The 25,918-nt window shown below is 41.3% G+C and overlaps 1 protein-coding gene across 1 annotated transcript in view; it reads left to right on the top strand.

Annotated features, from left to right (window-relative positions):
* The window catches only part of ARNT2 (aryl hydrocarbon receptor nuclear translocator 2), a 102,732-nt gene that overhangs the window by 43,075 nt on the left and 33,739 nt on the right, over positions 1 to 25,918 (top strand). Inside the window, exons 6-8 of the mRNA XM_082060530.1 lie at positions 14,955 to 15,057; positions 16,681 to 16,746; positions 17,211 to 17,296. Of these exons, the coding sequence (XP_081916656.1) occupies positions 14,955 to 15,057; positions 16,681 to 16,746; positions 17,211 to 17,296 (255 nt within the window). The remainder of the gene's footprint in view (positions 1 to 14,954; positions 15,058 to 16,680; positions 16,747 to 17,210; positions 17,297 to 25,918) is intronic.

The following is a 25,918-nucleotide window of genomic DNA, read 5'->3' as shown; positions in this document are numbered from 1 at the left end:
CAAATCACTTCAAATATGGATGAAGATCAGATCCCACAGTAGGATCCATTAACAAAAACCTCTTTCCCCTTAGGATACACTCATGAAACTTGATGGATGTTGGGTTCAGATGCAGGTTCTGGGCTGGAACTTGTGAAAGGCTGAAAAACACACAGCACAGTGGAATCCTAATGCAAGCGAGAGCCTCTGAACAGCTGCGGACAACAAATTTCTAATGGCACAGAGAACTGACAGAACTTAGATTTAAGTGCAAAGAAAAACGACTTGCGAATAATACCTCTGCTACACTTACTTTCCAAAAATTGACTGAGCAAGTATTGCAGTAGATTGTCTTTCTGTTAAAATATAGTGCTCCAGAACACTTTGCCAGACTCATTTCTACCAATCTAATTCTCCATATTCATGAAAGAGCAGAATGAGGAATATAGGTACCTCTGTATGGTTGCCTGGAAGAACTCCAAGTGATTCCATGGTGTGTCTGAGATGTTCTTGTCAAGGCTGTGAGGTCCCTGTTCCTGCAGCCAACATCTCCAGTGGTCCAAATGGGAAACACCCAAGTTTATTATATTTGATTCTGAGCCCCAAGCAGCACAGCACATAGTAATCCAGCTATGACATCTTTCTTCAGCCTCGCTCTCTATAGCTAAGGTGAGACAGGGAGCAGAAATGTAATCCCATCCGCGGCACAAAGCCTCCTGAGCACATTCAGGTTCAGGTGTCCTCACAAACTGTTTTAGCTGAGTAGTTTAAGAGGCTTTGAAACTGCAGATGTGTGACTGCAGGGAAGTGATGAGAACCAGAACCTCTACAGCTTTCATTTTCAAGTGACTTAAAAATGACTAAGTCAATTTACTTCCTAGCTGAGAAAGATTAATCGAGGTTACTTCTGGACAGAACTTGTATGCCAAGTTTAATCTTGGCATGATGTTTTATGGCCATATTTTATAAGTCCAAAAAAGTAGAAATTTATTATGGAAATAGTGACTGACCACAGCAGAAGTTGAGCTGATAGGCACCTTTTTAGAAGAAAAGACCATTGTGTGACAATTTGCTGTGGTTCGTGAATATTATGGAAATATCACTCCATGTTATACAAGCAGAGATTTGGATTGGGGAACTAATCTCATGGAGCGTGCAAATCATGTGTTGTCTTGCAATCATGGTTTCAGCATACACAGTTTTCTCCCTGACTGCAAAACTTTCTGTTACCAAGCACAGTTTGTAGACAGAGCCACAAAATCCAGATGGTGTAGATAGAGTCAAACTATCTGTAAAAATGAGAAAAATAAGTGTTTAACTCAAAAGAGGGCAGTGCCAGAGACCAGTGGCACCAGTGGGCAGTGCTCCACAAATGGTAAATAACCATGTGAAAGAAAAGATTAGGAATAACTTCTCTCTACGATAGATGGTCTTCCCGAAAATCAGTGCAGGACTTCTTGTGCTGTGAGCTCCTCTTATACTTCCATGGCAGTTTTCCAATGATTTCTGCATGATTTTTCTTAGAAGAAAAGGGATTCTTCTCATATGGACAGCCAGCCAGTGAATGCAAATGTGGCTCTTAACTCGTGATCGCTGAACTCTGACCTCAGGGATTGATTTAGGGGAAACTGTAACCGATATGGAGAAGTGCCGGATGAGGCTCTTATTTGGCTTCATGTGCAGAATTCTCCGAAGAAGTTCAAAGGCTAACCTGAGGCATGACCAGAAACTCAGCCCTGGCAAATGTAATTCTGTTATGCGCTAAATGTCATCATCAGTAACAGTAAAACTCATATCTGATGAACAAATATTATCAAAACATTTAATTAATGGGATGACTTCTGCACTATATTAGCAATACAAGGAGCTTCTCATTCAGGTGGAAATTCGATAGGCCTATTTTTTTTTAACAGGGTTAAAAAGTCTATTTATGGTTATTGGTGCCAAAAAATGTATACAAATAATCTGTTTTCAGATGCTTTGTCTTCCCTGTATATTTTGTAGAAATTCAGATAGTTGCCACAGATGGATGCTTTTCTACCCAGAGCTCTTAACTCTCCTTGAAAGAAATAAAAAGATAAGGGATTTTTTCTTTTTTCTTATGTTCAGAGAAGTGTGTCCTTGCGGAGACAGTTGACAAAACAAGGAGCTGTAGGTAAAGCTCCTTTGGGACTATGTTTTCTAGGCTTTGGTTCTGAAGAGCACATTTATCTGAGGTTTATGCATTGGAAAGGTGCTCTGCATGTAAAGGGCTGTTTCACTGACAGCACTTGAATTCTTTTCTTTTCTTATTTTTTTACTTCTGTTTGTGAACTCTTTTAAGTACATGAACCCTAAAGAACCATCTGTCTCTGAAACGTGCCCAGCCCAGCAGCTTACAAAGTCAGAGTACAGAGAATTAAAACCAGATCCCAGTATTTTACATTTTAACATCTAAGCACAGGATGACTGACCCAGTCAGCCCATCAGCCTCCAGGCAGGTAGGGAATGAGTTGTATAATTTTCTGTTTATACAGAGAGTTAATAGCTACTTGTGCGTTTTACCCCAGGGTAAAACTGGTTCATCATCAGCTGTTTTCACTGAATGTCCAAGAAACATCACAGCCTGTAGAGGGAAGACAAGCAGGCATCCAGTAAACACCACACAGCAAAGCAGGCAGGAGAATAAGTCTCCATATACATGATATGAGATGTCCTGAAATCTTTTATGTCTCTGCAGGTCCGTCTGAAATTTGGCGCTTATTATTTTATATGATTTTTCCACCCACACGCACATACCCACACACCTCCCAATTTATTCCTTAGAAGGATGCAGCTGTGCCAGGATTATTGCACCTGCAGTGGAGGGGAACAGAGAGATTTTTGAAAAGAGAAGCTTCAACACTGAGATTGTCCCCTGAAAAAGAGAGGACAATTCTTGAAACATACTGCCACGTATAGAATGTGAGTGATTCATGCGAATGAAGTATTAATATTTCAGGTTTCAGTCTGGTTTTCTTGTAGAAAAATCCAGTTTTGGCAAGGCATCTTCTCCTATTTTAAGTGTGAAATCTTGGAAGGGATTTGGCTCGTTGCTAACAACTACCGAATCAGCATGTGATACCTGTTTTTCAGTGAAGTTATGTGGTCCCACCGGCATTGCGGAGAGTGAAGAGGATGTTTCAGATGTAAGAATTTCCATACGCGCCAGCCCGTTGTGGTGCCATTGTTCCAGATAAATAAGTCCATCCGCATTTTTGTGGACTGTTTGTTCTCATAGCAGGACGGTCACAGTGCCAGCCAGAGATGGCCTCTGAATTGGGCAGTGCCAAGCTTAGGAATTTGTGGGGTTTCAGCTTTAGTCTGTTCAGCTGGTGGGTTTTTACATGTAGGGTGGAGGAAATGAATGTTCTGCTTCTCCCATCCCCATTCTCTTTAGAAGCAAATGAAGTGCAGTAGATGCTTAGGAAACAATGAAGCTGTGTCTATACAGCATCTGCATCTTGGCCGTCTCACTGGCACGTGCCTACAGGTGATGCCTAAAGCCTCCATGTCTTCAGCTTCTCTTCTGTCATCGCTTGGTTTGATCCAACACAGTTTGCCGACTCCCAAAAGAGAAAAGCTTAAGGGTGAGCGAGAGCCGTCCGAGTCTGTGGCTGTGCTGGGCTCTCTAGAAGGCAGAGAAGGAAAGCTTTAAATACTCTGTGCATTAAATTACACATGCGGGACTTAATGTTGCCTTTGCAAGTGGGTCGCCTTGTTTTTCAGTTGAAGTGAATGAAACAAATCCTTCATTCATTTGTGGCTGTGTGACCAGCAACTGCGGTCCCATGGTCTTACAGGGGCAATGCAGAGGGTGGAATTCGGCTTTTTGTACTGTTTATGTGAGAAAGAGGATTTTAAGGCCTTAGAGCTCCATTCTTGCCCTTTGAGACACTGGACAATACCAGAGAAATAAGAAAAACCCAGTCTGCTCTCAAAAAATAGGTACTTTAAAATGATCATATTTTAAACATATGGTACATTTAATCTCTGTAGCTGATTCCAAGCAAAGTTTGTTTTGCTTTGGTCTCTTGGGCTGTTTCTGGGGAGAAAAAAAAATCCCAACTGTTGGGAGAAGCCAGCTATGTATGAAACAGTCCATAAAGCAACTCCTACACAAACACAGTGACCCAGTGGTATCCCCACTGCTGAGACGCTCCATTTGGGTGGATAGTACTGGAAGGAAAACGAGTGATAATGAGTAGCATTTTTTTTTGAACTACTTTGGTAATTATAATGGTGGTTAAGAGAGGCCACTACGTGTTTTTACCAAAATAAGGGACCAATGTTAGCCTAGTACTTTGAGACAGACTTATGACACCTGATTAGCAGTAGGGAATGCTCTTAGGGTGAATTTTCAGGTATTTGGGCATGCATGTGCAAGTGGGTTTTGTGGTCACTATTCAGTCTTCACCTTGAGTTTCTCTCTCGGAAACTGCCGGATACTTAGGTCTGTTATCACAGATGTTTGGACCATTTTCAGTTGCTGGGTTTCAAGGGTGGTGGGGTTTTTTAACGTTCAATATTTATTCAACCTGCTCTGTTTTGTTAAACATAATGAAATACATGGAGTTAGTGATTTTTTTTTTCCCTTTAAAAAACACTAATGTGTCACAAGTACCTGCCTAGCGTCTTTGGTTAACACATCGCCAGTACAGCAGTTTGTGTGCCTCTTGGAGCCTTTTGGCACTGTCCCTGCTTGCAACCCTCTGTAAATCTCAGGTGCTTCACTGCTTTGATGGGAACTCCACAGACTCTGAGAGGATTCAGTATCACCCTTAACATCTTGCCCTGTGGAGAACAAGAATTTCCTTTAGCCTAATTTGAGTGTTATGTTGTCTCAATTAATGCACTAAAACATTTTATTATTGTGTGGTGAGTTGTAGCACCAGGCTAGGGAGGCAGGGGGAGGAGTGGTGCCTGGGAGTGATAATATTCCACCCGAGTGTCTGCTTGCTTCCAAAGGGAATAATTGAGTTATCCCGTGCTGCTGTCATCTCCTTCCTGAGCTGAAGCTCTCCTATTTATTAGTACTGGGACAGCAGAGGCAGGATTTCCAGTCTCTGGCCCTTTCCTGGCCTTTCCCCAGCCTGCTGAGCCCACGGCACCCACGTGCTCCACACTGAGACCCTGCAGAGCTGCACGGAGGGAAAAGCGCATACCAGCCTGGTCACCTGGCCCACTGTCAGTTTTCCATGGTTTTATCTGGTTTATTGTACTGCCTTAGATCCGAATTTATGTCATCAAATACTCTTCTTTCTGTTTTCATAGCATGGAGACTTTTACATGTAATTTCTAAATGTCTTGAGTCTCCAAAAAGATAATTAAAACTACATGAAGTTTTGCCCCACACACCTTATTTTAATTGAACGAAAGGAGTAGCCTATAAAAACAACCAGACAGCATTTTTGGGCCTTTTTTTCTCCTCCCTCTCTCTCTCCCTCTTCATGTGTTAAAATTTAATTCTGTCCCCAGCAAAATATCTCACTAAGTCATCTTGCAGTCATTATTTGTTTCCTCTAATGGACTATTCCATGGTGTGTCACCGGCTGATGTGGAACAGATCACAACCAAATTTCGGAACCAGATGATACTAGTATTTACTACTAAAGCATATAAACTGGTTATTTGAGTTTGATAATGAAGTAAAAGTAATAAGAATGCCAGGAGTTGAAGCTTTTTTGGCAGAAGTGTTTTTCGGTAAAGCTTCCTGCTGAGCATTAGAGTGAAACAAATAGTTTAATTTAAAAGCTACTTACAACCTTTATGTATTGATTTATTATGCAGCTGTGAATGGTAAAAGAATAAGTTACATATTGCAGAGTTATTTTGGATAACTGTCCTGTCTTGGGAGTCTCTGCTGATGGTGCTTTGGAGTAACTGTTTCTGGGGTTTTCCATCCTTTTCTTAGTTATAGAAAGTCTGCTCTGTATTTTGAGGAGTTCTTTGTATCTTGGATCACCAGCAGGACTTAGTATGAGAATTTTCTCCAGCTCAGGCTTTCCTGCAAATACATCTGATAATTGTAACACAAGTGCTGCCCCAACTGCCCGGCTCATTGAACCATGAACTTGGTGACATTTATTTGTTAGTGACTGGGCCTGAAAGTACCTGCGGAGATCAGAATGTGGCTGTGTCAGGACTTATACAAACCTATAGCAAGATAAAGCTTCTGCTGCTAAAGTTTATATGGACAATGCAAGGATGAAAAATGAGAGGATCATCTTCTTGTTTTACAGATAGGGAACTGGAAATGGAAATAGATGCTGTTGTATTTATGTCTGAGGAGAGCTTACACATCTGTATGGGCTTCTGTAAGCTACTTTATTTAGTATACTGAATGTTTCCCATATGTAAGATAACCATTGTTGAGAGTTCAAAATACATTTAGTCCTTAAAATGTTGTGGGTTTTGGTTTTTTGTGTGCATTGTAACTTAACTTTCAACATGTGCTTTGAATTATTTGCTTGTTTTTTTACGTACAGTTTTTCCAGGTCCATCAGCCGAGAGACTCGCATGTGATCTGTAACACTATCCCTCCAGATAGTCCCTTAAAATTAACTCAATAGCAAGGCTCAAAAGCTCACATAGTTTCCTTTTTAATTTAATTAAAATGATGCATATTTGCCCAACACTGTGGAGAATTACATGATGCAGACTGGTTAGTCAAACATGAAGGCAGGCACAGCGGAGACCTTTTGGCCTCGTGGGCTTTTATAAGAACAAGTTGTATTAAGCGAACAGCCGTGTAACGTGTTTCTTACTGAAAAACAAGAGGGGGTGAGAAAGCTTTTCAATTCCCCCTTTGTGGGTCAGTGTCTCCAGTTGGTAAGTAGGGGACAGACAGATATTTAAAAATAGCTACATTTCAATTGCATTACTTCTTCTTTTATTTTTTTTAACTTTGCTGTTGATTGGATCGACTCTTCATTCTATTGTAAGAATGTCATAACTTGACTCTAATGCTTATACAACGCCTTTTGCAATTAGATGATGTAAACCTTAACATATTTAGAGAGGTTCAAATAGTCCCCCTGAGAAGCTAGCCTAGTGAGGAAAGTGAGCTTTGATGGTTTATATTTATAAGCGGAACATTAGCCGTCGTTACAGGATAGGTAGTTCAGGAATTTTTTCATGAGTGCAGAGGGAAAAATGAGCAGTAGGGAGCATGTCTTACTTGTAAGTAGCATCGTGAAAGTGGAGTCTTCAATTCAAGTGAGATTTCTTTTCCCTATTTGGGCAAATTTGTTTTAGGTTCTATACATCAAGGGGTTATCACTGGATATAAAGAAAGATAAATCAGCCACCCAGCCTATAGTCTTTTTTTTTTTAAAACATCATCATGTTTATTTCTCATTTAAGCTGATTATGCCCTTATAAGCCTATAGTTGTAATGAGTTTTTATGGACTTTCAGAATCACCGTGGATTATATCATTAAGAATTTTCATCTACAGCTACAGTGTGTTGGGAACTCACATTGCTTATGTAGCTTGGACCCTGTTCCTAACTGCACCTCTGCTGCTGGCTGACCACAGGCAGGAGAAATCACCTTTGAGTTTCATTATCCTCATCTTTAAAATAGCAGTAACAGTGTGGATCTCCTCTGAAAGTTGCTTTCATGTCTGCCAACAGGAAGTACATGCTTGGAGCCAGTTATTTATTTAGCATACTGGTATATTTGCTTATCATATATTAGCGATGCTTTGTAATGCAGCGGTGTGTGCAGTGGGGCAGGGCCTGGAGAACAGACCCTTTCCACATGTGAATTAAGACTATATTTACACCTTTAATCCACAGTATGAAAGAGAAAAGCCTGCTACCTATTAGGAGCCCATCTGCATCTCTGTGGGCATGGCAGTGGTCCCACATGGTGATGCAGCCTCTGGTGTGTCAGGAGTGCGGTGTCTGCACGTTGGGTCGTTTGTGGGCAAGCAGGGGTTTTGGTGAATGAGTTAAGCATCACGAGTTAGCAAATCTGTTTTGTAAAAACAACCTCATCAGGCTCATACTTTGTAGAACTGTGTATTCTTCGTGGCCTCTTGGTGTGTTTTAAATTTTATCACGTCTCTTTGTCGTAGATTTAAAAGACCATGAACTACTCAGCAAAGATGAAGTAGTGGTGTTAAAATAAACAACAGGTTAGCAGCGTTGCCTGTGGGAGCTGCGCTGTAACCTCTGATGTGAGTGAAAACCATGCTGGAAAATCAGTGCTGGTTTGGTGCACAGTGTTAACTGGTGCCACTCACGTGGTTCTGCCCTTAGTTTGTAGTTCGAAGTTAGGGTGGTGTTAAGTCCAACTCTGTTTTGAGTGTCACGTTCTTCTTATTGCTCATGTGTTTGCCTTCCCTCAATGAGAGATCAGAGAGCCACATTTTGTGAGTGCAGTTTTATTAGGATTGTATCGTCTGGTGTGTTCACATAGTTCCTGTCTCTGGCGTTGTGATGCTGAAGGGACGCTGTGTTTCTAGAGGACACTTGGGTGGCCTTCAGTGCATTTCTGTGCTATGGCAGCTGCCTCACCAACCCTACAGCAGATATTTTGTTATTTATAGAGTGGGGACTTGGGCTTTCAGGGCTGGGACTGTGTATGTACACAGTAGATATGTCTGTGCTTTTGTAAACGTTACCTTTACATAAATAATCAAACCCATAATGTTGAAAGAAGAGCTATATGACCATGGTTGGTGTGGGTTGTTTGATGGTTTGTTTTTTAATGTGTATATTGTTTTATTTGTGTATTGTGAGCTGCTTCTGGTTTATGTCAATGTGAATTCCTGGAAAGAGAGCCTTCAAATACTGTGTTTGCATTTTTGCATTTCAGTTTTGATTGCTAATGTGTTTTTAGATCACCTGTAGGTTTTTTTTATATTGGGATCCACAGGGTAGATGTATGCTTATTAAAATTAATAGGGCTTAAATCACTTGCTGAGCTGCATTAAACATGAGACAATTTTATTCCTTGCGATTGTAAGGATATAAATTATTAAAGTTTTTAGATTTTCTTTTAATTGTTGAATTAATGCTGAATAATTGGTTTGCTCTGTCATGAGTTTATCAAGATTAATTTGATATAAATTGGTCAAATTTAGGGTATTTAATCTTATTGCAGACAGTTTGTTTATGTATTCGTAATGCATCTATTGTTTTCAAGAGGAAATCTGCCAGCTGAATACCTCAGCTGATATAAAGCCGAGTGCTCAGTTGTACTCAGTGCGTATGTATAAACTGATCAATGAAAAATTAAAACAACAAAGAGTTTAACTTAATGTTCTGGAACTTTATTGCTTATCCCAAGCAGCACCTTGTATCTGATATTGGTACAAACTGTTGAGGAGTGTCCAGCCGCCCTGGCTGTGTCCAGGCACATCTTTCCTATCGCAAGGTGCAGTGGCAGAGTTGGCTTTTGATGCTGCACTCAGGAGCGGTAACAACTTTTCTGTTCTGTTCTTATCAAATGATGAGTAGTTCACATGCAGTGTTGCATTTCTGCGTGATGGGCTGGCAGCCGGTAGTTTTAGCTGAAAACACGCATCTTTCTAAACACTTAACGTACTCATAGAGAACATCACCACAGAAGAAGTCCTTTGTTCTCTGACCCTTTCGTTTGAGGGTCAGCTTATATTTGGAGCTGTGTCCAGAAGCATCAGAACCTTGACCATTACTTAATTATTTTTTAATTATTTCCTTTTGCTTTCCTGCTTCCTGTCTCGCTTTTTCCGTTTTTATAGTGAGATAAAGATGTTTTTCGTTTTCAGGAGGATTTTTAGGTGCACTATTCCTGTGTCCTGTTTGTCTTCCCTGAGCAGCCTGTGGAGTATTTTTGATGAGCACAAAGTCATCTTTTGTTATCTTGTCCAAGCCAAACTTAGTTTATCCTCTATTTTATTTTGCCTGGAAAGAAATATGTAGACAATCCAGTGGCTGAGAATAATTATGAAATCTCTAACTTGTTCTTTTTAAGATAAGACACTATCAACTACAGCACAAAGCTTGCTGAAGGTACTGAGGGCAAGGTGAGACTCCATATATTAATTCAGCCTGTTTCCTTATTAGGTCCAAGATGATGAGTTCAAGGGAAATGGAAAATTGTATAATGTACTTTGCCAGCAGTATTTTTGTGTGCATGAGGCCAAAACAAATTTCTCCTGATCTTCGTAAATGGGTAGACTTTTGTTGCAAAAGAGGATGTGAAAACTGTGTGATTGTTTTTAGAGACGTCCATTTCAACCTGCACTGAAATTTTTGCAGAATGGCCTCGTGTAACAACCCTTCTCTCAAATGAGAGACTGTAGGATTCTTAGGAACTGGAAATCCAGCAGAGAAGACATTTGTGGTAGAATTAAGTGTCGAACCTTATGGAGTTTTAAAACCACCAAAAATAAACAAACAAACAAAAACCAACTGCAAAAAAGTAACAAACAACAGCCTGTGTATCATTACCAGGCTATAAACCTTAGCATGCAGTGCTTTTACATGGAGGAACAAATTTTCTACCAGGCTGGTGCTATTGTGTAAAGATGGATTTGAGCCAAACTCCCAGATTTGAAAGCCCGTGAACTTCAGCAGGCACAGACCAATCCTTGGCTTAGGTTCATCTCAAACATTGCAAGCACAGGAAAGGTATTTGAACATTCACAGTAGCAACTGGAGATCCAAAAGGGAAAGGTTCATGCATAGGCTGTTCACTGTTTGCACACACAAGGGACATATCGGTGCCAATATGAACATTTGTCCCCTTGATCATTATGAGAACATAGAGCATCTTTGAAAACACGCTGCAGCGTAACAGAAAGAGGATATTTCTGCCATGTATCCTCAGTACCTGAATCTGTTACTAACTAATCTCTTCAGTGGGAAGAGCTTTATGTGGCTCCTCTAATTTTACTCAAATAATGAATCTCTTGCACATTGTCCTCACCTCTGTGGTCCCCCTTTTCTGTAATGACGGCTGACATCAGGTTCCTGGGTCGCGTGGTGGATTCCTGCCCAGAGGACAACTGGTTTAGTTCAGGTTTAAGCAATACTGGCTTCTGAGTGGGGACCATCGGGGCTGGATTTCAACAAATTGTCAATTATACCCAGACCAAGAGGAGGGATACATGTGCTGGTTTTAACAAGCATTTTTTGCTCATTTATATGCTTTCTCTTTTGTAGCAGAGTAAACTGAACTCTGGTTTCCTCTGAGCGGTGCAGCTGCTGTAAATGGTAATAACACACCAGTGTGATGGAGACACGTTGTGCACTTGCTGTGTCTGTGGGTTGTGTCTGGAGCTGAAGAGGAGAAAAGTTTAATATGAAAATGAACGACACGCAATTACCGATTTATGGGGACGCTCATTACGGGATCCAGCTGGTGGTGGCACTGGATTGTTAAAACTGTTCTTCTGAAGAAACTGGAAGGAGAAATTAAAAAAATGCACGTGTGCTATTCAGTTAGCAGAAGCTCTCAGAGCATCCTAGAATATTTCTTAATTAATAACAGTATAATTGCCGACTTTTACATCAGGTGTACTTTGTGTCTGTTTCCTGTGGAAAAACCTCAAAGAGCATTTGTCACCGAGGTAGCAGCACTAGTGTAAAAGATGCAGGAACACACTGAGGTATGAATATGTCATGGTTCTGTGACAGCTGTCATCAAAGCATGCCACCCCCTTGAATTGAGCTGTCTGTGCGACGCCGAGTTGAGATCTATGCCAGTTTGCTTGACTGCAATGTGGCACCTGCCAAGGTCCATCACATGAGCAGCTGCAGCGAACTGTAGTTGATATTAAAGCAGGTAGAGGACGATTTTGCAATTCCACGCTGGCAGAAGCGGAGCTGTGTGTGTACATCCCCTTCTCGGAGCCAGGCGAGGAGCCTGGGGAGAAACAGCTGCGACTTGTCTTGAGACCAGGTGACATTGTATTGTCGCAGTTGCAGATGGTCACAGCAATAAGAAGTCATGACAAATGCTGTGGCACAACTCCAGCTTGTCCTGACTTGACCATTTCCCATCTCTCGGGGGTTCTTTACAATTATATGGTAAAAACTGAACGCTGTCAGTCTCGATTTAGAGATGCAGATGGCTTTTCGAGCAGTGAGCATGAAAATAAAAAGCGATAATGCTGTATCTGGCTTACCATTGTTAACCAGGAGAGCTCTCCAGAGAAAGCTCACATACAACCTCCCAGAGAGTTGTTTCCCAGTTTACTCTCCCAGATACGCTCCACACACTGGTGACACTGGTATTATTAACTTCAAAGCTCTAGCAGAGATGTGAGCCCTGGTATGCCATGTCTTAGGAGATCCCTCTTATCCCAGGGGGTGCGCTGACAGGCTTGTTTGAGCTAAAGAGAAAGCTTTGTCCTTAACCTGTTCACCTCTTAATTCTTCCCCTTTTTAATATATTTTGATCATAAGCTTCTAACAAAATATGACACACAAACTGCCTGTTCTTTATCAAAATCCGCACTGTATTGTTAGAGCTCTACAAGGTTAACACACGCAGAACGGACTATTGGAACAAGCTGCTGAGAGGTTTGTTGTAATGTCTATGTGCTAAACATTTCTCTGACTCATAGCCCCACATACCCCCTGCAGTGATTTTGTAAGTCAGGGCAAAATTTAGACTGCTATTTGTTATCTGGTACATATTTTTAAGACATTGCCAAACAAAAAGCTAAATTTAAAAACTATGACTTTTATTGTTGGGGCTTCCAGCCATGCCAAAGGAACACGTGTCAGCAATTTTGGGCTTAGCAGCCACGTAATTGTGAAGTATATTTATTTTTATAAATGCTCTTGGATGATAAAAGCTGAGAAATTTGTTAGCTGTCTGAGTTACGTTTGCTGTCACTGCTTTTTGATTATTAGTGTCACTTCAAGAATTTCTATTGGAATGGAAAAAAAAATGTGCACAGAAAAGAATTCTTATTTTGTTTATGTGCATGACAAAGTTATTGTATCCAAAAGGAAAATGCTTTTAGTGGTTTGATTTGGCTTGCGTGCTTATTTGGACAGCCATTGGGTCCTGCACGTATATTATGCCTTAATTTACGTTGTCATGTATTGTCTTTGTTTGAGAGTCAGTTTGCCTCCTGCCTAATGATATTTTATTTCTCTAAATTGTGTAATTAGTTGAAGGGATGTGTAAATAGCCTGTGGCTTTGGCTATAGAAATTGAGACAGAGAGATGGGCTCTGTGATGCAGGCGCGGGGAGTGTGTTTGAACCTCAGATCCATCCTACAGCACAGGGTCAGCGTAACTGGGCTGGGAAATACGGTGATGCGATTTCTTCCCAGCTCACACTTGAATCATCAATATTAATATATAGCCCAGTGCTTTGAATTGAAGCATGTTTAGCGATTGTTCCCAGGCTTGCTAACTTCTTAACTGTCTGAGATGCACCTTGAAGATACACCAAATGACATCTAACCTGCTGTCGACAAGGGTGACTTTCCTCCAGAAATAGTTTCCTTGAGTATACCTTAAGAATAAAATGCTGCTGCCTAGTTCCTTACTTAAAATATTAATATTTACACTGTTTTGTAGTGGTTTTATTCCCATTCATGGGTGGAGGTATTTTCAGTTACAGTAATTCTGAAATTAACGTTCGGCAGTTGGGTTGTTTCAGAACTTTAATTTTGGACAGAGACTTTAAAGTGAATCTGGTGAGGGAGCGTTTGAATGTATTCTGCATGATTTCTTCAACTTAGTACAGATGGAGTATGGTGTCTTAAGTTGCTGTAAACTTGACTAGTTATATCACAGTAAAAGGCTTATGTAGTTTCAGTTGTTGAAAGGCACCCACCTTAAACATGTGGGATTGCTCATGGCCGTGTGTCACCAGCACTGGTCGCTGTCATTTCATTGTCCAGCAGCTGCTCCACTGCATTTCTCTTGCCCACTGTCACTTTTGTGGCTGCATCCAGACCTGAAGCATTGTGGATCTGGGCCAATGATTCATTTCTCGTCTGTGTTACTGATGTGTAAGATTTTATAGTCATCTGTTAGCAGTTGAGCTGTAGATCTCTTCTGTTAGTTCTTTGGTGATGCACAACAGGATTCTAGGTGATACCCTGTACCCTGCCATCACTGACCTGAACCTATTGCAGCAATCGCTGCCTCTGTTTTGTCTCAGGAGAATGGAAAGATTAATTTGTTACTGCCTTGCTACCTTTGGTTTTTAATAAAGATCTGCCCCAACTTACTGTAAGAGCATCAGCTGTCCTGTCTTGAGGTGACTTGGTTGCTGCCATCGCTTTTCCGCGCTGTGTCTGCGGGTTGAGATTCTGAGGTTTCTAGTCAGCTTATGCTGCTCAGCACGGACCTTGCATAGATTCATGTTGTTATGTGGTGAGTCAGGTTATCTCGCTGATCCGGCTGAAAATGAACTTCGAAAATATGCCAATGTGCCAGTTTTTTATCAACTATGAAAAGGCCCTACCACAAGTGCTGTTGTGACATATCCCGTATCTCATAAAGGAGAAAAGCTTGGTCTTATGTGTTCCTCACCATCGCTGCAGCTCTGAATATGTGAGGTGGTGATATGGTGAGAACATTTTGGACAGACATGAGAGCACAGGGAAAGAGAAGCAGCTCTCAGGGGAATGATGCGCGTTGCTTTATCCACAGTTCTGGTAAAAAGTGGAACAAGCAGATCAAGTCAAAAAGCTATGCTTGCTGTCATTGTCTTCTCTGCCTCCAGACGTTTGACCCTGCCTTGGAAGTTGGTCTTTGGCCAAGCAAGAAAAGAGCCATCACTGTTATGACTCAGAGTCAGCTTTGCTGAAATCATGAGTTAAGCCAGCACATAGCTGATGTGAGAACCAGGATCAAGATTCTTTGTTGGTATTTTTTTCCACCTAGCTGGGTTAATGGCATTTAGCTTATGAACTTATTGTCAGCTTAGTTTGTAGTAGATTGAATTAAATTTATGTACTGAACATCAGTTGCTCTCTGTGGCTTTTCTAGGACGAATCCTGGACTTGAAGACCGGGACAGTGAAGAAGGAGGGTCAGCAGTCCTCAATGAGAATGTGCATGGGATCAAGGCGCTCTTTCATTTGCAGGATGAGGTACGTGTTTACCTGGTATTCCTATGGTGGTTACAGTCCCGTTTCAGATTAGACTTCAGACATTTGACCTTGCTTAAAAAACTAAGCTGGAATGACACACTCCCATTAAGTGTTTCCAGAATGCTTGCTTTTGGAACTCAAGTAAAATCAAAACCTGTCTTCCTTAATGATTAATGACAAAAGAGCACCTCATTTGTGTGTTGCAGTTATTTTTATCAGTGTGGGGTGTAGGATGCTTTCCCCAGAGAACTTCATGACAGCTTCACCCCTGGAATGTGAGCCATTGTCTCTTCTAGTCAAATAATTCAAATCAATGCTTTGGGAACAAAGCTTTCGCAAGTGTAATGAAAGCCCAATTCTGTGTATTTTTTCAGAAAACCAATAATATTAAAAGAATCTTGAAGACAAACAGGAATTCAGTTGCAAACTTGCCAGCCATGTAGGAATTAACCTAAGCCTGGTATGAATTAACCAAATGTCAGCCGGTTGATGCTAGATAAATGAGTAATTGTTAGAGGAGTTTTATTTTGCAATTTCCCAACTTCTCCTGCATTGCTTGGGCTTCTTTAAAGAGATCTGCCTGCCCAGTGGGTCTGACTGGGGCTAATGGGATGAAATGCCTGCTGCTATTGCAATAAATTTCTCTTTGTGTGGTTAGGAGGGGAAAGTACATAGTTGCATCTGCAGTCTATATCTGGGTTGAAAACAGGTGATGCAGAATTTGGTATGGAATGAAACAGGCAAAGCAAAATATTTGACACTTCAAAACAGATCCTTGTACTGAAGTTATGTGGTGGAATTCTTCCAGTTGTGAGGAAGCTGAATGTATGGCTCTGGGTGCCCCTTTGTAAGGGGTTTATATATTTCATACCTGCAAAATCCAACTTCAAAGCCATAGCTCCTTTTCCCCATTTAACTGAGGGGAAAGAAATACAGCCTGGCAGAGGGACACTTGGAACGTTGCTTTCTTTTCCTCCAAGCTGCACATAGTGGCCATGCGAGGAGGGCTCCTTTGTGCTGTTTACAGTTGTTCCTCAGCTTTTAAAACAACATTTGAGATTGCAGTTATTTCCTAGCACCCTGATTCTGTAAACTCCAGTGCACAAGAGTCATTTCATACATGCCAGTAGCCCCATTGTTTTTGTAATTCTAACTCTTACTTTAATTGTTCATTCCTTCTCCTTGGCAGTGATTGGTATTAAAAAAGAGAAGAATTGAAAAAAACGTTGTGGGAAGAATGAGCCTCAAATAGTGTGAACTTTCTTTGTGATTGTGATTACTTATTTCATTGTTATTTTTCTTTTTTTTTTTTTTCCATTGAAAACGAACTGGGTTTACCCTTATTTACTTAGTTTCAAATGGATTTTTAAAATATACAGTTAGACATAGTTAGAAAGATCACAAAACATATGGGAACAAGTGTTAAATAAATTCACTTGATGGAGTAGATAGTCTGTTCTGGCAAACAGTTAAGTGTCTACTAACATGAATTTGCAACTTTCTGTCAGAAATAAATATCCATAATTGTCTACTTATATATACTAATATACATCTTAAAATGCATTTTTCTCTTGGGTATTTGTATTCCTTTTTGAGCCCTTTCAAATATTAATTTACTTTCAGGTGTGGAAATGCTCCTCTGGATCATTTACCTCTGAACAGAATAACCACCATGAGAAAAAGATACAGGTACGATTACTTAATTTACTGCGACAGTTAGTTGCCATAAGCACTCTCATTTTCCACCAGGCTGATGCTCAGTCCAGGAGAACTACCTGGACAAACATCTGCATTAGCACAGCCTAAATACAGCACTGGGTCTCAGGAGACAAGAACTCGCCACTAAATTCAGCTGTGGCAGAGTCACTGGATCTTTTTGCAAACCTTGAGCAAGTCACTCAGCTTCTTTGTCTTAACCAGCTCTGTCTCTGAAATAAGCTCCAATATCTTTCTCAGAGAAATATTATGGAAATCAGGTACGGCTTGAATAGCTTTGTAATGGAGCCAACATTGTGCAGAATTGTAGGTTGGCGGTTGGTTGTTTCTAACTTAACTCACAAAAATCAGTAAATCTGTAGTAGTCGTAGTTTAAAAGCATAAAGCTATTCTGCATCTCAGTCTACATGATATTTTTGTGTTTCCTTTTCATTTAGGAATGGCCTTGGCCCAGTAAAAGAAGGCGAAGCCCAGTACGCTGTTGTCCATTGCACTGGCTATATCAAGGCTTGGCCACCAGCAGGTGTGTATCTGTCTCCCTGGAGGTGATGCCCACAAGACAGTTGAAAACCAGGCTCAGGTTCCTTTACTGGTACAAAACCAGCCTGAATTTTAGTGGGGTCACCAATTCAGTCTCATCTTGAGAAGCTTTTGTCACGAAATCGGCTGTTGTTACTCATGGCCTCTCCATTTTGCCATGTGAAACCCTTCTCAGTTTCGTTGGCACAGAGAGCTGTTGGGATTGCCAGTAATGCAGAATTCCAGCAACCAAAAGTTTGTAGTCTGATAGACCAACAAAAATGGCCTGATTTTAAGAAGGTAAACACAAAGCATTTGCACCTCTAGAAAACACCAACTAGTGCTTTTCTATTTAAATACTGATGCAAGTATCTATGTATAAAAATGTGTAATTTCAGTTTAGGTGTGTAAGTCTTCAGAGTGGTGGTGTTAGTGGAGACTGTGAGTGTTTGTGATAAATTCTGTTTTCAGGCTGTTTTTCTGGCAAACAGGTCTTGGCATATTGCTTTGAACTACAGAGAAAAACATTTAGCAACCTCAGTATTACATATGGGAATATTTACCTTTGAAAAATCCAAGGAGGAGACAGTGGAGCTCATCCAGACACCCTCATGAACTGGGCTGGTTGACCTTGGCGCTTGCAGTAGTTGAAGAGACTTTGCGATGTGACAGCGCCTGCTGGCGTGAATCAGACCACGAGTTGTCCTGCCCTTTTGCGGTCGTATACCACAAGCATAAATCACATTTGTCCAGGGATTATGAATGCTAAGAGGTGGTTTGCACCAGGTCTGTGCAATGGGTTGCGGACACCAGCAGGCGGATATGAACTTCTTGTTGGTGTCCTACTGAATTGCAGTTTTGGAAGAAGAGGAAAACCTCCCCTCTTGTTGCTGATAGGATTTAATATACTTCAGTGTGCTGTAGGAGGCAAAATATTTCAGTTTAATTTCTGTCTCCGAAGAGTGAGAGCACACTGTGTGTAAATTGCTGTATGAAAATGAAAGGGTGGGGTTTTTTTGTTTTCTTCCACAAAGAGATTAACTTCTTTGTTGGTAATTCCAAACATAATTGAATACAGCCTTGATATACAGGGCATCTCTTCAGGAAGATGCAGGTCAAACGAGCTTGCGTTCAGCTCCTCGCTTAGCTTGAATGGAAGGCTTGCTGCATGTTCTGGGACATTTAAAGGACCCTTCAGGGATGTATGTTGCTAATGCAGAGCTGCGAACGCATGGACTCGTGTCAGCGCTGGGTCACAACGTCAGCAGCGTGTGACAGGAGCAGGCACTGCAGAGCAGGAGCATGGGATGAAAAGGATCTTCTGGATCTTTGAGCGCCCAGTTGCCAAGTATCACATTCAGTTCCACCTTATATTAGTGATCTGTTTTCCCTCTCTCCAACTCTTCCAAAACCTCACTGCTTTCCCATGCTTAACAACCTCTTTAATTTCCAGTTCTCGTTGGGAAGTTTATGCCAGTGTATTCTTGGAATATGTTTCACTGAAGATCAAGCGAGAGTTTTCCTGCCGTGGGTCTCTGTCTCTCTCCAGTGCTCTGATGTGTTTCCAGAAGGAGGACAAGTCCTCTCAGCCTTGACTATGCGCAGTGAAACCAGCCCTCTTCTTCACACCTCTGTTCTCACTATGCATTCTATTCTTTATCCTTGTGTCTTTCCTCTGCACTTGTTTGTATTTTCTCTCAGCTTTTCAAAATGTGGGTCATTGCCCCTATACACTCTTCTTCCAGATGAGATTGTAGTGATAGGAAATATCATTTTCTTTACACATCTTGACTGGCAGTACATGATACAGCAGATTTCTCTTCTGTATAGTGCATCCTGCTGGCATCCTAAATCACCTGATACGTATACCAGCCTGACTTCTTCTCAGTTGTCAACTCAAGATACTCCAGTTCATAGCAGAAATAGCTTTTAATTGTGTGGTCTTCCAATTAGTAATACAAAGTTGCATCCCATTTCTGTTGCTGTAATTTATGACTGTTATTAGTCCCCAAGTGCATGCTTATGCATTTAGTAATGTTGAATTTCTTCCCATTTGTATTACTCCACTTCTCAAAATCACATGGTGCTCCTGTATGATATCCCAGTGCTCCTCCACAATGTTAATGCCTCCAAACTATAGCACAATCCTAAGGGATGTTTTTGATTTTGACAGCCTTATGTGGAATTTCAGTGTTTTTTTTATGTTACTGTCCAAATTGTTACTCATCATAGTCATGCCTGAGTGCCTTTTTCAGGGCATATAGTACTGAACTGGGGCTTCTTTCATGAGTGTTTATTTGCCCTCCCAGTCTTGCCCACTTGGCGTTCGTGGTTGTTACATATCCATTGACTTTTCAGAGTTGAATGGGATTAGCCAGGGGCTGAATTGGTCCCCAATAATGTTTGGGTAAATAAGTGGCAACATCACTGCATTTGTTCTTATTTCCAGTGGTAATTCAACCATAATCTGCAAAGCAAATTAAATAACTGCAGCAGTAATGGGATTTGCTAAGACTTTTCTACCCTGTAATAAAATTACTTTTGTTCAAATCAGCCAGAGAGTAGCAAGCCCCTGGCCTTTGCATTGTCTCTGGATTCTTGGGAATGTGCTAAGACACAGCTGTTTAAAAATTCAGGATGGATAGGATCAGTTTCATTTATTTTCCAATTGCCAAGTGATCACTCTGATATAAACTCTATATCCTTTTCTTTCAGAGCATGCAATGTGGTGTGAGCATTACACAACTAATATGCAACACATAAAACATACTTCCATAAACGAACTAAAATATATTTAGCAAATGCACTTAATCTGTACTTAATCTTATTTGTTTAGCACCTGGCATTTTGTCTTTCTGGGTTGTATTGCATTGTCTGTGGCCAATGTGTTAATTTTTTTAGTCCCACACTGAGTAGAACGATCACTATTGATACAGAAATATCAAGACAAGATCTGTTCTGTGATAATTATTAGTGTCATAAACTATCAGGTTTGACTGTGCTGCTGCTGTGAGTAGTCCTTGCTGAATCTCTTAAGTAATTTGAGTACTTTAAACAGGTGAAAACAAACAAGCTACAGACAGCTGGCGTATTTTAAGGTCTCTTATGGCTGAGGTCTGTGGTCGGCATGAAAACACTTTGGCACATCTAACCCTGCTTTTCTCTTCTGTGGAGCATCACTTACTGGCAGACTGTCTTTCACTGAGAAATGGGACAGAAAAGACAGGGAGCATCACACCTAACCCTCCGTTCAGGCTGTGGTTGTTAGTGGTCCATTCATTTTCCTCCCTTGCACCTGCAAAAGAAGGGTAAAACTAAGCTCAGATGCAAAACCTTGCATATGATACCTACACGCTTATATCCCCATAAATTATGCGTTGGCTTTGAGTAATTGGGGTAAACTTTGTGTAGAAGTCAAAGGATAAAGGAGTCGGATGTTCCAGATCAACGTTCCACCCAGTTACATTGTATGCTCGATTAAAGGAAGAGAGTGTAGTGTTGGATTATTTTGGATGAGGTAAGAAGACCCTTGTTTGAAACTGTCTGAGCACCAATTCCAGTCTTTGTTTGTCCCTTTGTTCCCAGCGAAGCAGCACAGCTGGAAGAACTTGTGATCCTTAGCCCAGACGAGGCTTCAGGTTCATAACCAGACACTAAACTGAGTAATTCAGATCTTCTGATCATTTAGTTTTCAACTTAGAAGCATTTGCTTTTTTTTTTTTTTCTCTTTTCTCCCCTCTGAGCATCTTGTTCCTGGAAGCAAATGAATCTTTCTTGGTCCATATGATATTTTCCTAATAGGGTGTTTGTTTTTTTTTTTTCATGCCATAACAATTGATGGAAAATATTTGGTGGAGAGAGAAGATACAGTCTGTCAGGGTGTTGGTAGTTTTCTGTAAATCAAAGCCAGAACCTGCAGAAAAACACGTGGTAAAGAAAAGGCTTAGATAGATACTTATTTCGAAAACATCAAATAAAAAGTCCCAGAATAATGTTAAATAATGTTGAAATCTTTTTTTTTTCTCCTAAGTTTTTTTATCTTAAAAAAGAAACATTTTCGTCTTCCAAGTCAGACTTACGGTAACGTCTTAACCACAGCATGCCAAAGCTGTTAGGTTATTTTAAAGTGTTGGCCAGAATCTGGACGTTTGTGCGAAGTACTCCCTCTTCCAATACAAAACAAAATAGTTGCTTGAATATTCTTTGCAGTGCTGTCATTTTTAAGGCTTTTTAAAAAAGAAAAAATAAAAAAAAGGAAAATAATTTAGTTTTTGTTGGGATTTTTCACAAGATTTTTCCTTGGTATGCTGTAAACATCTGCAACCTTTTTTGTGTGAAAGCCTTTTTCCATTGTTGTGCATGGGAGAGAAAGTCACCCAGTGCAGTTTCATGCACAGGCGTGTAGCAATCAGAAATGGTTCTGATGGAGATAGACGTTAATGGGCATTGCTAGTGACCACTGGACACTTCAATTACACCCTTCAAAAAACTCATAAATCATTTGGTTTTGAGTGTAGTGAAGTAAAACCACAAATCTCCTAATACTGTTCTGCGTCTTGCAGGAAATATGGGGCAGAAGGATAGAGCAAGAAGGCAGAAAATGAAGCTGTTTTGTTGTTGGAGCCAACTGGAAGCTCCTCGGGAAAACTGAAACATTCCTCATGTCCACACAAACACATGCCGTTACTCTGTGGGAAACGGTTTGCTGGCATAAAGGACACTTGGAAATTAAATATAACCTCTAACGGCACAGCATTCTATTTGTGATGCTCACTTGCAGGCTTAGCTTTGCAAATTGTTGATATTAACTTCAACAAGCGTAACACTATATTTGTTATTCAGGAGGAGCATATATTTGGTGTTGAGAAACAAAGCCTCTCTCGGGTTTACACATAAAGAATGTGAATATCTGATGTATGTTTATTTTGTTGATACCTCCTAAAGAACAGTTTCATGGCTGCTTTCCTGGAGGCTTTTGCAACTTCTTTTGGAGATACTGAGGGTACTTAGTGCAATGCTGCTCCTTAACATCACTATGTTAAGGGCTGGACAAACCATTACTAAGAACTTTACACACATCTTTATTTACCCGTCTGTAATGGAGTATTTTCAATAGGAAGTGTGCCAAAGCAAAAGTAAATCTTTCTGCCAAGGCATCTCATATAGAAGCTCACCCACAGCTGTGGCCAGGAAGGACAATGGTACCTGGGGTGGGTTAGAAGGGGGGTGGTCAGTGGGTCAGAGAGGTTCTCCTGCCCCTCTACTTTGCCCTTGGTGAGACCAAATCTGGAATATTGTGTCCAGTTCTGGGCCCCTCAGTTCCAGAAGGACAAGGAACTGCTGGAGAGAGTCCAGTGCAGGGCAACCAAGATGCTGAAGGGAGTGGAGCATCTCCCGTGTGAGGAAAGGCTGAGGGAGCTGGGGCTCTGGAGCTGGAGGAGACTGAGGGGTGACCTCATTAATGTTTACAGATATATAAAGGGTGAGTGTCAGGAGGATGGAGCCAGGCTCTTCTTGGTGACAACCAATGATAGGACAGGGGGTAATGGGTTCAATTTGGAACACAGGAGGTTCCACTTAAATTTGAGAAGAAACTTCTTCTCAGTGAGGGTGGCAGAGCCTGGCCCAGGCTGCCCAGGGAGGTTGTGGAGTCTCCTTCTCTGCAGACATTCCAACCCGCCTGGACACCTTCCTGTGTAACCTCATCTGGGTGTTCCTGCTCCATGGGGGGATTGCACTGGATGAGCTTTCCAGGTCCCTTCCAATCCCTGACATTCTGTGATTCTGTGTGAAACTTGGTGGCCATCAGTGACAGTAAAGCAAGCAATTTCACTCTACGGAATGCTGTCAGTAATAGACCTACACAAGCAGACAATCATTTTGGTGTATTTTTACTCTAGGCACTTTTAGGGAAGGGTTAGCAAATCATATATTGATTAATTCTAGGCAGGTTGCTTTTTATTCATAGGGTGTCTTGTGGTATAACCCAGCTAATACATTTTCCAGTGTGTTACACGGAACAAATGTAATCCATCTTGGAAAAAAAAAAAGTGAAAATTAGAACAACAGGCTCCATTGCCAACAGAGTGACATAAAAAATGGTGTTGCTTAGCTAGGTTTAATTTTGGAGATTGTTTATGTTGCTTTGAGTTCATTTGGGCAGTAGCAAGCATGGACCAAGTGCCTAAAATGGAAAGCCTTGTTGAAAGCTGCAGAAAAAAGATTGTGTGAAGTGGAAGCCATCCAGTAGAATGTCTTTGCTGTTGTTTGCAATACACTGTGGCGCTAAGGAAACGATTGAAAAAGCTTTTGAAGTCAAGGGAAAATACATGAAATTTGTCCTTCTCAAATGGAAAACTCCATGTTAAAGGGACCTTTTGGTTAAGGTTATCCAACTAGAATGCATAAAATTATTTCCGTAAAACGGCACTTAGGCCCCTGTACCAGGCATGCACCAAGAAAGTCCTCTGAAGGTGGTAGGACCTGGAATCACTCACCATCTTTGAAATCCGACCCCCTGTACTGAGCTGTCTGAATGTCACCGGGATCGCTTCAGGCACCGGCTTTTACAATGGGTGCTCTTTCAGCTAAAAGTTGGACTTGTAGGTTGTAAAGTTCAGGAGCGAGAGGCTCCTCATCCCTCTCCCGAAGGGCTGTGGTCCTTGCTGCCGTCTTCCACCCGAAGGGTCAGGTCAGCTATTCCGTTCATCTGGTGCTTTCTTTCCTCCTGTGGTTGCTTCTCTACATTGCTGCGTGTCTTTTGCAACAGGGTCAGCATCACAGTATCACAGTATGTTTGGGATTGGAAGGGACCTCAAAAGATCATCTAGTCCAATCCCCCTGCTGGAGCAGGAACACCCAGGTGAGGTCACACAGGAACATGTCCAGGCGGGTTGGAATGTCTGCAGAGAAGGAGACTCCACAACCCCCCTGGGCAGCCTGGGCCAGGCTCTGTCACCCTTACTGAGAAGAAGTTTTTTCTCAAATTTAAGTGGAACCTCTTGTATTCCAGCTTTATCCCATTACCCCTTGTCCTATCATTGTTTGCCACCGAGAAGAGCCTGGCTCCATCCTCCTGGCACTCACCCTTTATATATTTATAAACATTAATAAGGTCACCCCTCAGTCTCCTCTTCTCCAAACTAAAGAGACCCAGCTCCCTCAGCCTTTCTTCATAAGGGAGGTGCTCCACTCCCTTAATCATCTTTGTTGCCCTACGCTGGACCCTCTCCAGCAGTTCCCTGTCCTTCTGGAACTGAGGGGCCCAGAACTGGACACAATATTCCAGATGTGGTCTCACTAGGGCGGAGTGGAGGGGAAGGAGGACCTCTCTCGATCTACTAACCACCCCCCTTCTAATACACCCCAGGTACCATTGGCCTTCCTGGCCACAAGGGCACAGTGCTGGCTCATGGTCATCCTGTTGTCCACCAGGACCCCCTCATGCTCCATCCTAAACTGCTGCATCATTTAATTTGTCGTGCTCTCGGTTCACGCCTCTAGTCACCTCTTTGTGATGTGAAACTGCTGGATTCCAGTTATCAACCCCTGCAAACTGCACAGAACTCTCAGTTAACCTTTTTCTACCTATTTAAAATTAGAATTGCTCATGTGGAGGAGTTGACGTTTAGTTTGTATGTGAGCAAATAGCAGCCATGCATCTGCCAATTTTTGTCTAAAGTGGACACAATTTTAAGCATATATGTTTTGCTGCTGCTTTTTCAGGGTAATTTTGTTTCTCTTTTTTTCTCAAGAGGCAGCCGAATTCAGTTCCTTTGCCTATTTGAGCTGTCATTAGCTAATTACCAGGTGTTGTATTGAAGAAATAACTGTGTGTGTAGAAACAGCAAGGAAGGAAAACAAAATACTTCTGTAATATGAATCTCTTAACTGTAGTTTGATGTGAGTGGTTTTTGCTCTTCATGCTGAGCCGGTACCTCAGAGCATGGGATTTATTTGCGTGGGGGCTCTTGTTTGTAGTTTGCCTGGAGTGTAACAGGAAAGAGTCTGGAATAGTGGTGAGTGTAAAATCAAAACAATGTTCTGTCATTTAACTGCTTGAAGGATAAACTGACAAACTGCAGGCGGTGCAGAACGGTCTCACAGGGGGTCAATGCAGGTTGTCTTCGTTTCAAGGACATTCTACATACAGTGAAGGATATCGAGTGAGAGTTTGTGTCCCTAGTAACCCACAGATGAACCTTTATCAGAAGCACAAAATAATATTTAATTGAAAGATAGTGTGACAATTTCTTCCAATGTTATTTTTAACTTTAGTGTTTAATGACTGATTTTTTTAAATGTAATCTTAAGGTCACGCACTGCCACATCAATTTTCTCATACAGCTTCTAAGAAAACATTTCAGAGGAGTATTTCCAGCTTTTGGTGAGGGATATCATATAGGTTTAGAAGCTAAGGAGTTATTTGGGGCCAAATTTGATCATTGTGTAGAAGTCAAGGGGTTTCTGCACATCTCTTAGTATGTGAGGTTGAAATTTGTACTGCATCTCAATTTGCCACTTGTTGGAAGGGACACTAATGTTCCTCCATTGTAAAGCTCTTGAGATCCCCAGTAAAATCCTAGTTATCTGTCGTGGGCTGCAAATGAAGATAAGCCACCGAAAT

This window comes from Streptopelia decaocto (genome assembly GCF_964273445.1).
Source record: "Streptopelia decaocto genome assembly, chromosome: 9".
NCBI classification, from domain to species: Eukaryota; Metazoa; Chordata; class Aves; order Columbiformes; family Columbidae; genus Streptopelia; species Streptopelia decaocto.
The sequence above is the reverse complement of the archived record's forward strand: the minus strand, read 5'-3'. Positions and strand labels throughout refer to the sequence as shown.